Raw genomic sequence first — 16,997 nt, 5'->3', positions numbered from 1 at the left:
TTCACTACATGTTACCTTCATGACATTGTGTCTTCACTACATGTTACAATCTGGACATTGTGTCTCCACTACATGTTACCTTCTTGACATTGTCGTCACTACATGTTACCTTCTTGACATTGTGTCTTCACTACATGTTACCTTGTCATTGTGTCTTCACTACATGTTACCTTCTTGACATTGTGTCTCCACTACACGTTACCTTCATGACATTGTGTCTCCACTACATGTTACCTTCTTGACATTGTGTCTTCACTACATGTTACCATCTTTACATTGTGTCTTTAATACACGTTACTATCTTTACATTTTGTTTTCACTACACGTTGCCTTCTTGATATTGTGTGTTCACTACAAGTCCCCTTCATGACATCTACATTTCAGGATCAAGTGAACCACTGTGTGAATTTAGGCTGCGGTGGCTTCGACCCCGACATCGGCGATGTCGACAAATGGAAGTGGACGATCACTGACCCGGCAAAGTACAAGGACTCCTTCGCAATTAGTGGCGCTGACTGCACGCTGTGTCTTAGGGCAGCGATTGAGCTTGACCCCGAGCTGCGAGACAAGAAGGCAGACAAGGAACTGATTGATCTCAAGGTCGAGTTCGTAGATAAAGGAGACCTACCTGCAGCTAAAGTCAAATTTGACGTTGCAGTGACAGTATTGGAGGTAGCTGCACAGTTTAATAACATAACGCAACTATAAGTCTCAAATGCTGCTAATTGAAATTGGATAGAAGGTTCCGTTATATAGACTATACATCAAGCGGATGAATACCCTGTCCGTCCTTCCCGCAATATACTGGCAGTCTAATACACGCTATATTCTATGTCCAGGTGAACGACAACGACCCCATATTTGAGCAGGCAAGTTACTTCGGCCAAGTGTTTAACACCGACGTTGAGGGGAAAGAGATCCTTGCCATGGTAGCTGACGATCTGGACGCTCTGACAAACGGTATGTTCACGTGTAGAGCCAAGCAATGCGACGCCGCTCTGGATGGATACATCACTATCGGCGCTGACTGCAAAGTCCGACTATCCAGCTCGATGGCTACTGGGTTTGTTGGAGGACAGAACTTCAAATGTGACGTTGAAGTCATTGATAATGGGAATCCTCAAAGAAAGAGCGAGACTAAGGTACGTTGTATGGCTGGTTTTACGGAAATGACAGTATCAGCAAATATAGAAGCAGATCAATATGCGGTGGGTTTACTATTACAAGCGAAGTATAAAACAGTATGACAACTATAATAGCAATAGTCAGTGATAATATTGTTCACCTTGAGACAATAGTGGTCAAGCTTTCAAAACAGGCCCGAGCTCCAGGGTGCAAACGCTAGTCTTCATGTGAGGTGATGGAGAAGAGGGTGTGTCCCCTTCTATTGTATTGAGAACTGTCCAGAAATGTCAACACTAAGCTGAAATGTTCTGTGTTTTGATGGTTCCACAGTATTCGTGGCTCCCCTAAGTCTCTGATGTAGCAAAGTCCACCACCCCATTGTGCTCACATGCCCACACCAGATAATCCCCAACAGCATTGTTAAAACACAGTGGATATGACATGTGATGTTCCATATGCCATGTTCACCATTCGGAAAAAGAGAAGGGATGTTTGGGGGCTACATTATCTACAAAGACAAAGATGAAAAAAATGAATATTATGTGATTATTATAAGGAATGTTTGTAAAATTTCAGATTCTGTTCAGACAGTCAACTCGTAACATTGAATCAGTAAACAAGCTTCAGCGCATTAGGGGTTCATGTTCACGTTCTTCATTTTCATTTGGGTATCTAGCTGTAACTATGAAAACATTTCTTGAGGGTATCTTGCTGTAACTATAGAAACATTTCTTGTTGGTATCTAGCTGTAACTATAGAAACATGTCTTGTGGGTATCTAGCTGTAACTATGGAAACATTTCTTGAGGGTATCTACCTGTAACTATGGAAACATTTCTTGTTGGTATCTAGCTGTAACTATAGAAACATGTTTTGAGGGTATCTAGCAGTAACTATAGAAACATGTCTTGTGGGTATTTAGCTGTAACTATAGAAACATTTCTTGTGGGTATCTAGCTGTAACTATGGAAACATTTCCTGTTGGTATCTAGCTGTAACTATAGAAACATTTCTTGTTGGTATCTAGCTGTAACTATAGAAACATTTCTTGTTGGTATCTAGCTGTAACTATAAAAACATTTCTTCTGGGTATCTAGCTGTAACTATAGAAACATGTCTTGTGGGTATCTACCTGTAACTATGGAAAAATTTCTTGAGGGCATCTAGCTGTAACTATGGAAACATTTCTTGTGGGTGTTTAGCTGTCACTATGGAAACATGTTTTGAGGGTATCTTGCAGTAACTATAGAAACATTTCTTGTTGGTATCTAGCTGTAACTATAGAAACATTACTTGTGGGTATCTGGCTGTAACTATGGAAACATTTCTTGAGGGTATCTAGCTGTAACTATAGAAACATTTCTTCTGGGTATCTAGCTGTAACTATGGAAACATTACTTGTGGGCATCTAGCTGTCACTATAGAAACATTTCTTGTTGGTATCTAGCTGTAACTATGGGGACATTTCTTGTGGGTATCTAGCTGTAACTATGGGGACATTTCTTGTGGGTATCTAGCTGTAACTATAGAAAGAGTTCTTGTGGGATTCTAGGTGTCACTATGAAAGCATGCCTCGTCGGTATCTAGCTGTAACTATGGAAGCATTTCTTGTGGGTATCTAGCTCTCACTATGAAAGCATTTCTTGTGAGTATCTAGCTGTAACTATTGAAACATTTCTGGAGTATCTAGGTGTAATTATGGAAAAAATTCTTGTGGGTATGTACCTGTCACTATGGAAGCATTCCTGTGTGTCTCTAGCTGTAACTATACAAACATTCTGGAGTATCTAGCTGTAACTATTGAAGAATTTCTTGTTGGTATCTAGCCGTCACTATCGAAGTATTTCTAGTGGGTATCTAGCTGTCACTATGGAAACATTCTTATGAGTATCTAGCTTTAACTATGAACACTGCTGAAACCACACTTGCATTGTTTGTGTCTGTGGAGCTGTAAGCCCCACTTGTATTGTCTGTGGAGCCGAAGCCACACTTGTATTGTCTGTGTCTGTGGAGCTGAAGCCACACTTGTATTGTCTGTGTCTGTGGAGCTGAAGCCACACTTGTATTGCTTGTATCTCTCGAACTGAAACCACACTTGTATTGTTTGTGTCTCAATAGCGGAAATCACGCTTGTATTGTTTGTATCTCACGACCTGAAACCACTCTTCATTTGTAAATGTGAAATAATGTTATCTTTAAATCTCCATTTGTACACTTGTGTGTATCCATCTTTAAAATGGTGGTTTGTGTTGCGTGTCACTATCTGTAAAATGATAGCATACTCACCCTAAAAGAAACGCACATGAAGATTATAGAATTATAAAATGGTTATAAAATTCAGAAACATTTAATTTGAAAAGGAAAAATGCGACAAAGAACAATTTTTACCAAAACAATCATACAGTGGTCAAGGTCACAAAGCAACAAATACCAAGTGTGCTTGATATAACTGACATTGGTTTTGACGGTGCTGTGCTGTTAAAACGACCCCAAGAACAGGACGTCTTGCAAGATGTCCTGCTTTTCATAATAGGTTCCTAACTGTTTGGGCCGATACCCTACACATATCCGGTATGTTGGATGCCGTAGAGGATTGTGGTTCTGTCTCGTAGATGACGAAAGCTGATGTATCGGTCCCGCCCCTTGGTCACTCGTGGTCACTCTGTTCTGAGTCGGTAACGTGTTGTTCTTTGATTTTGACATACGTTCCACATGTCTTGTTATGGTGCTTGGCAACACGTTGAACAGTCTGGCCACAACAGAACGTGGATTCACCAGCTTCCAATCTGCCGATAGCGTCGCTGAGGCGTGGCATTTGTCAGAATTCTCGTTTGCTTTAGCAACAATTGCCATTCAGTTGAACACCCCACACATTTATTGCTAATGCAGGCATGTTTCAGGTGCAGTTCATGGATGTGACATGCTTAGCATGTGGCTTCGTTTTGGTCAATTTCCATGTTGTTCTGTCTGAACAATTCTGAAGAAAACTTCCATCTGATAGGAAATGGCATTTTGTACCACTTCATCTCTCAAAACTAAACAAAAAATTGAATATCATGTAGAATACCACTTAAATATACGTTTTTATCCATTTTGTGTTTCTGTTTTGGGGGCATTATATATCTTCTGCGTCTGTATCTGTGAAGTGGTGGCATATCTTGTGTGTCTGCATCTGTGAAGTGGCAAATCTTGTGTGTCTGCAAATCTTGTGTCTGCATCTGTGAAGTAATGGGATATATTGTGTGTCTGCATCATATCTTGCGTGTCTGCATCCGTAAAATGGTGGCATATTTTACGTGTCTGCATCTGTGAAGTGGTGGCATATCTTGTGTGACTGAATCTGTGAAGAGGTGGCAAATCTTGTGTGTCTGCATCTGTGAAGTGGTGGCAAATCTTCTGCGTCTGCATCTGTGAAGTGATAGCATATCTTGTGTGTTTGCATCTGTGAAATAATGGCATATCTTGCGTGGCTGCATCTGTGAAGTGGTGGCATATCTTGTGTGTCTGCGTGTCTATAACGTGGTAACATATCTTGTGTGTCTGCATTTGTGAAGTGGTGGCATATCTTGTATGTCTGCATCTGTAAAGTGGTGGCAAATCTTCTGCGTCTGCATCTGTGAAGTGATGGCATATCTTGTGTGTTTGCATCTGTGAAATAATGGCATATCTTGCGTGACTGCATCTGTGAAGTGGTTGCATATCTTGTGTGTCTGTATGTTTATAACGGGGTGACATATCTTGTGTGTCTGCACCTGTGAATTGATGGCATATCTTCTGCGTCTGCATCTGTGAAATAATGGCATATCTTGTGTGTCTGCATCTGTAAAGTGGTGGCAAATCTTCTGCGTCTGCATCTGTGAAGTGATGGCATATCTTGTGTGTTTGCATCTGTGAAATAATGGCATATCTTGCGTGGCTGCATCTGTGAAATGGTGGCATATCTTGTGTGTCTGCATGTTTATAGCGTGGTGACATATCTTGTGTGTCTGCATATGTGAATTAGTGGCATATCTTCTGCGTCTGCATCTGTGAAATAATGGCATATCTTGTATGTCTGCATCTGTGAAGTGGTGGTATATCTTGTGTGTCTGCATCTGTGAAGTGGTGGCATATCTTGTGTGTCTGCATCTCTGAAGTGATGGCATATATTCTGCGTCTGCACCTGTGAAATAGTGGCATATCTTGTGTGTCTGCATCTGTGAAGTGGTAGCATGTCTTGTGAGTCTGCATCTGTGAAGTGGTGGCATATATTCTGCGTCTGCACCTGTGAAATAGTGGCATATCTTGTGTGTCTGCATCTGTGAAGTGGTGGCATATCTTGTGTGTCTGCATGTGTGAAATGGTAGACTATCTTGTGTGTCTGCATCTGTAAAATGGTGGCATATATTGTGTCTGCAGCTGTAAAATAGTGGCGAATATTTTGTTTGCATCTATGAAATGGTAGCATACCTTGAGACTCTGCATCTCTGAAATGGTAGCATATCTTGCGTGCCTGCATCTTTGAAATAATGGCATATCTTGTGTGTTTGCATCTGTGAAATGGTAGCATATCTTGCGTGTCTGCGTGTTGGAAATGGTGGCATATCTTGTGTGTCTGCATCTGTGAGATGGTAGCATATCTTGTGTGTCTGCATCTGTGAAATGGTCGCATATCTTGCGTGGCTGCATCCGTGAAATGGTTGTATATCTTGTGTGTCTGCATCTGCGAAATGGTAGTATGTCTTTTGTGTCTACATCTTTGAAATGGTAGCATATCTTATGTGTCTGCATCTGTGAAATGGTGGCATATTTTGTGTGTTTGCATCTGTGAAATAGTGGAGTATCTTGTGTGTCTGCATCTGTGAAGTGGTGGCATATTTTCTGCGTCTGCACCTGTGAAATAGTGGCATATCTTGTGTGTCTGCATCTGTGAAGTGGTGGCATATCTTGTGTGTCTGCATGTGTGAAATGGTAGACTATCTTGTGTGTCTGCATCTGTAAAATGGTGGCATATATTGTGTCTGCAGCTGTAAAATAGTGGCAGATATTTTGTTTGCATCTATGAAATGGTAGCATACCTTGAGACTCTGCATCTCTGAAATGGTAGCATATCTTGCGTGCCTGCATCTTTGAAATAATGGCATATCTTGTGTGTTTGCATCTGTGAAATGGTAGCATATCTTGCGTGTCTGCGTGTTGGAAATGGTGGCATATCTTGTGTGTCTGCATCTGTGAGATGGTAGCATATCTTGTGTGTCTGCATCTGTGAAATGGTCGCATATCTTGCGTGGCTGCATCCGTGAAATGGTTGTATATCTTGTGTGTCTGCATCTGCGAAATGGTAGTATGTCTTTTGTGTCTACATCTTTGAAATGGTAGCATATCTTATGTGTCTGCATATGTGAAATGGTGGCATATTTTGTGTGTTTGCATCTGTGAAATGATAGCATATCTTGTGTGTCTACATCTGTGAAATCTTAGCATATCTTGTGTATCTGTATCTTTGAAATGGTAGCATATCTTGCGTGTCTGCATCTGTGAAATGGTAGTATATATTGTGTGTCTGCATCTGTGAAATGGTAGCATATCTTGTGTGTCTCCAGCTGGACCTCCAATACGTGCTTGTCACTACCGTTCCACCACCACCCACTCAGACACCAGATCCGAACGCCAACGCAAATGCAAATGCCAACGCAAACGCAAACGCTAACGCTAACGGTAATACAAATGGCAACATAGCCGGTGGGGCCAATGGAGCTCTCAACCTACTGTCCAACTCAGCTGGGTCAGGCTCCAATGGATTCTCTTCGTTGAGCCCGGGGGCTATGGCTGGTTTAATCTGTGCATCTATGAAATGGTAGCATATCTTGCGTGTCTGCATCCTAAGAAATGGTGGCATATTTTGCGTGTCTGCATCTGTGAAGTGGTGGCATATCTTGTGTGACTGAATCTGTGAAGAGGTGGCAAATCTTGTGTGTCTGCATCTGTGAAGTGGTGGCAAATCTTCTGCGTCTGCATCTGTGAAGTGATAGCATATCTTGTGTGTTTGCATCTGTGAAATAATGGCATATCTTGCGTGGCTGCATCTGTGAAGTGGTGGCATATCTTGTGTGTCTGCGTGTCTATAACGTGGTAACATATCTTGTGTGTCTGCATTTGTGAAGTGGTGGCATATCTTGTATGTCTGCATCTGTAAAGTGGTGGCAAATCTTCTGCGTCTGCATCTGTGAAGTGATGGCATATCTTGTGTGTTTGCATCTGTGAAATAATGGCATATCTTGCGTGACTGCATCTGTGAAGTGGTTGCATATCTTGTGTGTCTGTATGTTTATAACGGGGTGACATATCTTGTGTGTCTGCACCTGTGAATTGATGGCATATCTTCTGCGTCTGCATCTGTGAAATAATGGCATATCTTGTGTCTGCATCTGTAAAGTGGTGGCAAATCTTCTGCGTCTGCATCTGTGAAGTGATGGCATATCTTGTGTGTTTGCATCTGTGAAATAATGGCATATCTTGCGTGGCTGCATCTGTGAAATGGTGGCATATCTTGTGTGTCTGCATGTTTATAGCGTGGTGACATATCTTGTGTGTCTGCATATGTGAATTAGTGGCATATCTTCTGCGTCTGCATCTGTGAAATAATGGCATATCTTGTATGTCTGCATCTGTGAAGTGGTGGTATATCTTGTGTGTCTGCATCTGTCAAGTGGTGGCATATCTTGTGTGTCTGCATCTCTGAAGTGATGGCATATCTTGTGTCTGCATCTGTGAAGTGGTGACATATTTTCTGCGTCTGCACCTGTGAAATAGTGGCATATCTTGTGTGTCTGCATCTGTGAAGTGGTGGCATATCTTGTGTGTCTGCATCTGTGAAGTGGTGGCATATATTCTGCGTCTGCACCTGTGAAATAGTGGCATATCTTGTGTGTCTGCATCTGTGAAATGGTGGCATATATTGTGTCTGCAGCTGTAAAATAGTGGCAGATATTTTGTTTGCATCTATGAAATGGTAGCATACCTTGAGACTCTGCATCTCTGAAATGGTAGCATATCTTGCGTGCCTGCATCTTTGAAATAATGGCATATCTTGTGTGTTTGCATCTGTGAAATGGTAGCATATCTTGCGTGTCTGCGTGTTGGAAATGGTGGCATATCTTGTGTGTCTGCATCTGTGAGATGGTAGCATATCTTGTGTGTCTGCATCTGTGAAATGGTCGCATATCTTGCGTGGCTGCATCCGTGAAATGGTAGTATGTCTTGTGTGTCTGCATCTGCGAAATGGTAGTATGTCTTTTGTGTCTACATCTTTGAAATGGTAGCATATCTTATGTGTCTGCATCTGTGAAATGGTGGCATATTTTGTGTGTTTGCATCTGTGAAATAGTGGAGTATCTTGTGTGTCTGCATCTGTGAAGTGGTGGCATATTTTCTGCGTCTGCACCTGTGAAATAGTGGCATATCTTGTGTGTCTGCATCTGTGAAGTGGTGTCATGTCTTATGTGTCTGCATGTGTGAAATGGTAGACTATCTTGTGTGTCTGCCTCTGTAAAATGGTGGCATATATTGTGTGTCTGCATCTATAAAATAGTGGCAGATATTTTGTTTGCATCTATGAAATGGTAGCATATCTTGAGTGTCTGCATCTCTGAAATGGTAGCATATCTTGCGTGCCTGCATCTGTGAAATAATGGCATATCTTGTGTGTTTGCATCTGTGAAATGGTAGCATATCTTGCGTGTCTGCATATTGGAAATGGTAGCATATCTTGAGTGTCTGCATCTGTGAAATAATGGCATATCTTGTATGTCTGCATCTGTGAAGTGGTGGTATATCTTGTGTGTCTGCATCTGTGAAGTGGTGGCATATCTTGTGTGTCTGCATCTCTGAAGTGATGGCATATCTTGTGTGTCTGCATCTGTGAAGTGGTGACATATTTTCTGCGTCTGCACCTGTGAAATAGTGGCATATCTTGTGTGTCTGCATCTGTGAAGTGGTGGCATATCTTGTGTGTCTGCATCTGTGAAGTGGTGGCATATATTCTGCGTCTGCACCTGTGAAATAGTGGCATATCTTGTGTGTCTGCATCTGTGAAATGGTAGACTATCTTGTGTGTCTGCATCTGTAAAATGGTGGCATATATTGTGTCTGCAGCTGTAAAATAGTGGCAGATATTTTGTTTGCATCTATGAAATGGTAGCATACCTTGAGACTCTGCATCTCTGAAATGGTAGCATATCTTGCGTGCCTGCATCTTTGAAATAATGGCATATCTTGTGTGTTTGCATCTGTGAAATGGTAGCATATCTTGCGTGTCTGCGTGTTGGAAATGGTGGCATATCTTGTGTGTCTGCATCTGTGAGATGGTAGCATATCTTGTGTGTCTGCATCTGTGAAATGGTCGCATATCTTGCGTGGCTGCATCCGTGAAATGGTTGTATATCTTGTGTGTCTGCATCTGCGAAATGGTAGTATGTCTTTTGTGTCTACATCTTTGAAATGGTAGCATATCTTATGTGTCTGCATCTGTGAAATGGTGGCATATTTTGTGTGTTTGCATCTGTGAAATAGTGGAGTATCTTGTGTGTCTGCATCTGTGAAGTGGTGGCATATTTTCTGCGTCTGCACCTGTGAAATAGTGGCATATCTTGTGTGTCTGCATCTGTGAAGTGGTGTCATGTCTTATGTGTCTGCATGTGTGAAATGGTAGACTATCTTGTGTGTCTGCCTCTGTAAAATGGTGGCATATATTGTGTGTCTGCATCTATAAAATAGTGGCAGATATTTTGTTTGCATCTATGAAATGGTAGCATATCTTGAGTGTCTGCATCTCTGAAATGGTAGCATATCTTGCGTGCCTGCATCTTTGAAATAATGGCATATCTTGTGTGTTTGCATCTGTGAAATGGTAGCATATCTTGCGTGTCTGCATATTGGAAATGGTAGCATATCTTGTGTGTCTGCATCTGTGAAATGGTCGCATATCTTGCGTGGCTGCATCCGTGAAATGGTTGTATATCTTGTGTGTCTGCATCTGCGAAATGGTAGTATGTCTTTTGTGTCTACATCTGTGAAATGGTAGCATATCTTATGTGTCTGCATATGTGAAATGGTGGCATATTTTGTGTGTTTGCATCTGTGAAATGATAGCATATCTTGTGTGTCTACATCTGTGAAATGGTAGTATATATTGTGTGTCTGCATCTGTGAAATGGTAGCATATCTTGTGTGTCTCCCAGCTGGACCTCCAATACGTGCTTGTCACTACCGTTCCACCACCACCCACTCAGACACCAGATCCGAACGCCAACGCAAATGCAAATGCCAACGCAAACGCAAACGCTAACGCTAACGGTAATACAAATGGCAACATAGCCGGTGGGGCCAATGGAGCTCTCAACCTACTGTCCAACTCAGCTGGGTCAGGCTCCAATGGATTCTCTTCGTTGAGCCCGGGGGCTATGGCTGGTTTAATCTGTGGAGCTGTGGCCATAGGAGGCGCTCTGACGGCTGCAGCGGTTGTTGGTGGGATCCAGGCGAAGAAGCGATGTGCAACCAGGAACAGTAATAAGTCGAACACAAGAAGATACAAAGTCAACTCGTGAGTATAGCAATATTATATAATAGTGAATAGTTTAGTATTTGAGGATGTGAAACTCACACCATGTGAGAATACCAATTAATTATAGTTCGCCGCATGTGGCTACTTACTGCTGTTACACTGTATGAGCTGAGACCATATAATAAACTAGCGTCCAAAAGAATCGCCACCAAAATAAAAATTATCATAAATTGTCAAAATAATTGCCAATCTGCTGAAAAACGGCGAAAAACGTCTGAAAACACATCCCTCGAACACAACCTGTCTATTCCCAGTGAACAAGTGCAAGAAATTTGATGATTAGTGAGTCAAATGAATTCGCACAGAAATAATGGAAATTTTGCACAAAGTTACCCGTATGACATGAGGGTATAAAACCTGACTAGATTTGTTCTCATGTGAGATGATTGAAAGCAGCCAACATGCCTCGATTGACCAAAGAACAGAGGGAAAGAGCAATTGGTATGCTTCAGATGGGCGCAACACAGGAGCACGTGACCAGGATCATGGGATGCTGCAAGTCCACCATCGCCAGACTTGTCACACGTCACAGACAGACTGGCAGTACTGCTGACAGACCCAGGAGTGGCAGACTTAAGGTCACGACCCCACAGGAAGATCGATCTTCACGGATGCTTCATCTGAGAAACCGCTACCTCACTGTGACGTCACCAAGCGCCAATAGCCTTGGACATGCAGTCAGGAGACAGACCGTAGCAAGACGACTCCGTCAGCATGGTATTCGTGCCTATCGACCTTTCAAGGGCATGACGTTAACGCTCCGACAACGACGTGCCAGATTGAAGTGGGCACGGACCGTAATGCAGTGGCAGCAGCGAAACTGGCGAAGAGTGCTCTTCAGTGACGAGAGCAGGTTCCAGCCATTCAAATCTGATGGTCGTGTTCGAATCTACCGACGTCGGGGCGAACGGACGGAACCTGCTTGCATCCAAGAAGTGGAGCATTACGGCGGTGGAAGCGTTATGGTCTGGGGCGGAGTTTGTGGGGACCAGAAGACAGATCTCGTCATCATCAACGGTATTATCACCGCACGTCGTTACATCGACGAGGTTTTACGGCCTGTGGTGCTGCCTTACCTGCAACGTCACCCAAGGACTCTGTTTCAACAGGAAAACGCCACACCTCACACAGCCCGGATCACAAGTGACTTCCACAACACTAACAACGTCAACCTTCTTCAGTGGCCAGCGAGATCACCCGATCTGTCTCCAATCGAACACCATCTGGGACCAACTGGGGCAACGTATTCGGAAACGTCAACAGCCGCCATTGACTATGGACGCGTTGGCAGTTGCCCTGCAAGAGGAATGGCGCCGAATCCCAAATGATGACGTCAGAAGGCTGACACACTCAGTTCGACGCAGCGATAGAGCCTGCATCACTGCTAGGGGTGGCCACACACGAAACTGAATCATCTGTGTTGTTCAAGACAGTTTAAGACCTTAAAGACGAATCAGCGTTGGCGATCGAATACTGGACACTGCACACCGGTGTCATCCATGTGCCTTCAGAACACGAACTGTTTCGTTTTTCTAACTGAAAAGTTTCAAGAACTGTTGCTGAATGATTGTGTTTTACAATACAACACTTCTTGTTACCATAATTTGCGTTTGTTGTGTTTTAGTGAAGAAATCTGTTTGGTGGCGTTTCTTTTGGACGCTAGTTTATTATGATAATTATATGGTCTCTGGTATGAGTGACACGTCCCAAATCCAACATTTCCAATACTTGCAGGCGAGAGTCAAACCTCAAGAACAACCGTGTCAGCACCACCTCAAGTGTCAGAGTCAACATGTGTAAGTACTTTCCTGACATCTAACTCGCTTTCCATCAATGGTACTACTTGGTCTCTGTAGTTAAGATGCGCCTGTATGATTACCATTTGTCTCTGTATTTAGGATGCACCTGTATGATTACCATTGGTCTGTCTAGTTAAGATGCGCCTGTATGATTACCATTGGTCTGTCTAGTTAAGATACGCCTCTATGATTACCATTGGTCTGTGTAATTAAGATGTGTCCGTATGATGACCATTGGTCTCTGGGTTTAAGATGCGTCCGTATGATGACCATTGGTATGTGTAATGAAGATGCGTCCGTATGATTACCATTGGTCGGTGTAATTAACTTCCTCTTGTAGGATTACCGTTGGTCTGTGTAATTAAGATGAGTATGTTGGAATACCATTGGTATGTGTGATTAAGGGGCATCTGTATAATTTCCATTGGTCTGTGTAATGAAGATGCGCATTGGTCTGTGTTGTTAACATATGTCTGTATGACTATCATTGGTCTGTCTAGTTAAGATGCGCCTGTACGATTACCATTAGTCTGTGTGATTAGGAGGTGTCTGTATAATTTCCATTGGTCTGTGTAGTTAAGATGCGTCCGTATGATTGCCATTGGTCTGTGTAACTAACTTCCTCTTGTATGATTACCGTTGGTCTGTGTTGTTAAGATGCGTATGTAGGATTATCATTGGTCTGTGTAGTTAAGATGTGTCCGTATGATTACCATTGGTCTGTTTAGTTAAGATGCGTCCGTATGATTACCATTGGTCTGTGTAATTAACTTCCTCTTGTAGGATTACCGTTGGTCTGTGTAATTAAGATGAGTATGTTGGAATACCATTGGTATGTGTGATTAAGGGGCATCTGTATAATTTCCATTGGTCTGTGTAGTTAGGATGCGCCTTAATGATTACCATTCGTCTGTCTAGTTTACATCCGCCTGTATGATTACCATTGGTCTGTGTAATTAGGAGGCGTCTGTATAAATTCCATTGGTCTGTGTAGTTAACATATGTCTGTATGACTATCATTGGTCTGTCTAGTTAAGATGCGCCTGTACGATTACCATTAGTCTGTGTGATTAGGAGGTGTCTGTATAATTTCCATTGGTCTGTGTAGTTAAGATGCGTCCGTATGATTGCCATTGGTCTGTGTAACTAACTTCCTCTTGTATGATTACCGTTGGTCTGTGTTGTTAAGATGCGCCTGTACGATTACCATTGGTATGTGTAATTAAGATGCGTCCGTATGATTACCGATGGCCTGTGTAATTAAGATGCGTATGTAGGATTACCATTGGTCTGTGTAATTAAGATGCGACCGTATGATTACCATTGGTCTGTGTAATTAAGATGCGTCCGTATGATTACCATTGGTATGTGTAGTTAAGATGCGTATGTAGGATTGCCATTGGTATGTGGAGTTAAGATGCGTCCGTAGGATTACCGTTTGTCTGTGTCATTAAGATGCGTATGTAGGATTACCATTGGTCTGTGTAGTTAAGATGCGTATGTAGGATTACCATTGGCCTGTGTAGTTAAGATGCGTATGTAGGATTACCATTGGTCTATGTAGTTACGATGCGTATGTATGATTACCATTGGTATGTGTAGTTAAGATGCATATGTAGGATTACCATTGGTCTGTGTAGTTAAGATGCGTATGTAGGATTACCATTGGTCTGTGTAGTTAAGATGCGTATGTAGGATTACCATTGGTCTGTGTAGTTAAGATGCGTATGTAGGATTACCATTGGTCTGTGTAGTTACCATGCGTATGTAGGATTACCATTGGTCTATGTAGTTAAGATGCGTATGTAGGATTACCATTGGTCTGTGTAGTTAAGATGCGTATGTAGGATTACCATTGGTCTGTGTAGTTAAGATGCGTATGTAGGATTACCATAGGTCTGTGTAGTTAAGATGCGTATTAATGATGAAGAGCGATTCGTGTAAGGAGTACACTGCTTGTGTTTCCAGTGATGTTATGCTAAGTTCTTCCTTGGTTATTTTTCAGTGAATGATCCGGGAGTTGGCAAAACTCAGATCACCCCTGTCTACTACCGCTAGCCGAAGAAATCGGATGTGCTGTGTACTGTCTGTAGAACTGTATATTGATCTCCATGCTGCTTAACTATATTAATTCGTTCATTACAATTAATTATCTTACCTTTGACAAGAGCAATGATCTGTGCATTGCGTACCATCGCTGGCACTGTTACAATTGTGTTTGTAACTTTGGACCTATTAGGATGGTACCTGTATCATATATCTATAATATACACGCTTGACCTTTCGGCTGTCTACCTTCGGTAAGCCTTTCGACTTGCCTATTCTTATGTGAAGGAAATGATGTGGAATTTAGTCTAAGCAGCTTGTAAATCAGGCCCTGACTGAAGCAGCTTTCCATTGAGGATCTGTCTAACAAACATACCACGAGGCTCTGTCTAACTAACATGCCATGTGTCTCTGTCTATCTAACAAACATACCACGAAGCTCTGTCTAACATGCCATGAGGCTGTGTCTAGCTAACATGCCATGAGGCTCTGTCTAACTAACATGCCATGAGGCTCTGTCTAGCTAACATGCCATGAGGCTGTGTCTTACTAACATGTCATGAGGCTGTGTCTTACTAACATGTCATGAGGCTGTGTCTAACTAACATGCCATGAGGCTCTGTCTAGCTAACATGCCATGAGGCTGTGTCTAACTAACATGTCATGAGGCTGTGTCTTACTAACATGCCATGAGGCTCTGTCTAACTAACATGCCATGAGGCTCTGTCTAGCTAACATGCCATGAGGCTGTGTCTAGCTAACATGCCATGAGGCTGTGTCTAACTAACATGCCATGAGGCTGTGTCTAACTAACATGCCATGAGGCTGTGTCTAACTAACATGCCATGAGGCGCTGTCTAGCTAACATGCCATGAGGCTGTGTCTAACTAACATGTCATGAGGCTGTGTCTTACTAACATGTCATGAGGCTCTGTCTAACTAACATGCCATGTGTCTCTGTCTATCTAACAAACATACCACGAAGCTCTGTCTAACATGTCATGAGGCTCTGTCTAGCTAACATGCCATGAGGCTCTGTCTAACATGCCATGAGGCTCTGTCTAGCTAACATGCCATGAGGCTCTGTCTAGCTAACATGCCACGAGGCTGTGTCTAACTAACATGCCATGAGGCTGTGTCTAACTAACATGCCATGAGGCTGTGTCTAACTAACATGCCATGAGGCTGTGTCTAACTAACATGTCATGAGGCTGTGTCTCATGTCATGAGGCTAACTAACATGTCATGAGGCTCTAACAAACATAACGAAGTCTCTGTCTAACATGCCATGAAGTCTCTGTCTATCATGCCATAACAAACATACCACGAAGCTCTGTCTAACATGCCATGAGGCTCTGTCTAGCTAACATGCCATGAGGCTGTGTCTAACTAACATGCCATGAGGCTCTGTCTAACTAACATGCCATGAGGCTGTGTCTAACTAACATGTCATGAGGCTGTGTCTTACTAACATGTCATGAAGCTCTGTCTAACTAACATGCCATGAGGCTCTGTCTAACTAACATGCCATGAGGCTGTGTCTTACTAACATGTCATGAGGCTGTGTCATAAGTTTATCATACGGACTGTGTCCAGGCTGCATGCTATTCAGACTTAAGCTAACTCCAGCACTGTGGCGGGGATACATTGTCTGTAGAGATATGCTGTGGATAGGCAGGTAGAGGTGAGGGGCGTTTCAGTTGGTTGCGGTCGAAGCAAGACGATGAAGGGATTGCCAAGAAATTCTTTGCGTTGATTTTGATATTTAAATGGTGTTTCATGCTGTATTGTCTTTCGCGTAGTCTGTCAGCATCAGATTAGGCAAATACTGGGCGTACTTCATATCCAACCCGGTTTAAAGAAATACTTAGCAACCCTTTTGAAATAGCGATAAAACATTTCACGTTTATATGTACATATACAGGTAAATAATCTCTTTATATGTATACTACGAACATATTAGTTACTTCTGAAATGTGCCAAAGAAGGTGACTGTGATATCTTTATTTACGTTTGACTGTGCGTATAAATATATGCATGATACCCAGCGTATTCCTGTTGTCTTTCTAAACATAGCTGACGTGCATGATACCGAGCGTATTCCTGTTGTCTGGTAGCTGACAAACTATCCATGTAACAGCCGACCTCAACCTGAGGTCTTAACAGCAAGATGTGACAGGATTCTAACGCCATTCTGCTCTGATTAAACTAGTTCTAGGCATCAAACTGAGGCTGGGTGTCGTCACCAAGGCATGTGGGTCTCTCACGTATTCTCAATGGAGACAAACATAAGCAATTATAAGTAATTATAACCGTTATCAACTCTACAGTGGGACTACGCTACATTCTTCAAAGGACAGAAGGACATGCTGCATTAAACTGGAAGACAAGAGGACATGCTGCATTAAACTGGAAGACAGGGGAACA

At 42.5% G+C, this 16,997-nt stretch overlaps 1 protein-coding gene across 1 annotated transcript; it reads left to right on the top strand.

Moving 5' to 3' along the window:
• Positions 1–366: 366 nt before the first annotated feature.
• Positions 367–15,776, top strand: LOC124269139 (circumsporozoite protein-like). Its single transcript, XM_046704160.1, has 6 exons — positions 367–672; positions 840–1,142; positions 6,707–6,931; positions 10,343–10,704; positions 12,460–12,521; positions 14,530–15,776. The coding sequence occupies exons 1-6, from the start codon at positions 367–369 to the stop codon at positions 14,580–14,582; spliced, it is 1,311 nt and encodes a 436-aa protein (XP_046560116.1). The 3' UTR covers positions 14,583–15,776.
• Positions 15,777–16,997: the final 1,221 nt, after the last annotated feature.

Source organism: Haliotis rubra, unplaced genomic scaffold (genome assembly GCF_003918875.1).
Source record: "Haliotis rubra isolate DU_JTF1 unplaced genomic scaffold, ASM391887v1 Scf1422, whole genome shotgun sequence".
Taxonomy (NCBI): Eukaryota; Metazoa; Mollusca; class Gastropoda; order Lepetellida; family Haliotidae; genus Haliotis; species Haliotis rubra.
Note: the sequence above shows the minus strand (reverse complement) of the source record. Positions and strands in the feature narration are given on the sequence as shown.

What these genes read in the sequence shown, in the direction of transcription:
- LOC124269139 (XM_046704160.1), top strand. Translation starts at nt 367, where the DNA reads ATGACATCTACATTTCAGGATCAAGTGAACCACTGTGTGAATTTAGGC. An exon ending in TTGCAGTGACAGTATTGGAG is followed by an intron (nt 673 to 839) that starts GTAGCTGCACAG and finishes TTCTATGTCCAG; the next exon opens with GTGAACGACAACGACCCCAT. An exon ending in CGTTGAGCCCGGGGGCTATG is followed by an intron (nt 6,932 to 10,342) that starts GCTGGTTTAATC and finishes TGTGTCTCCCAG; the next exon opens with CTGGACCTCCAATACGTGCT.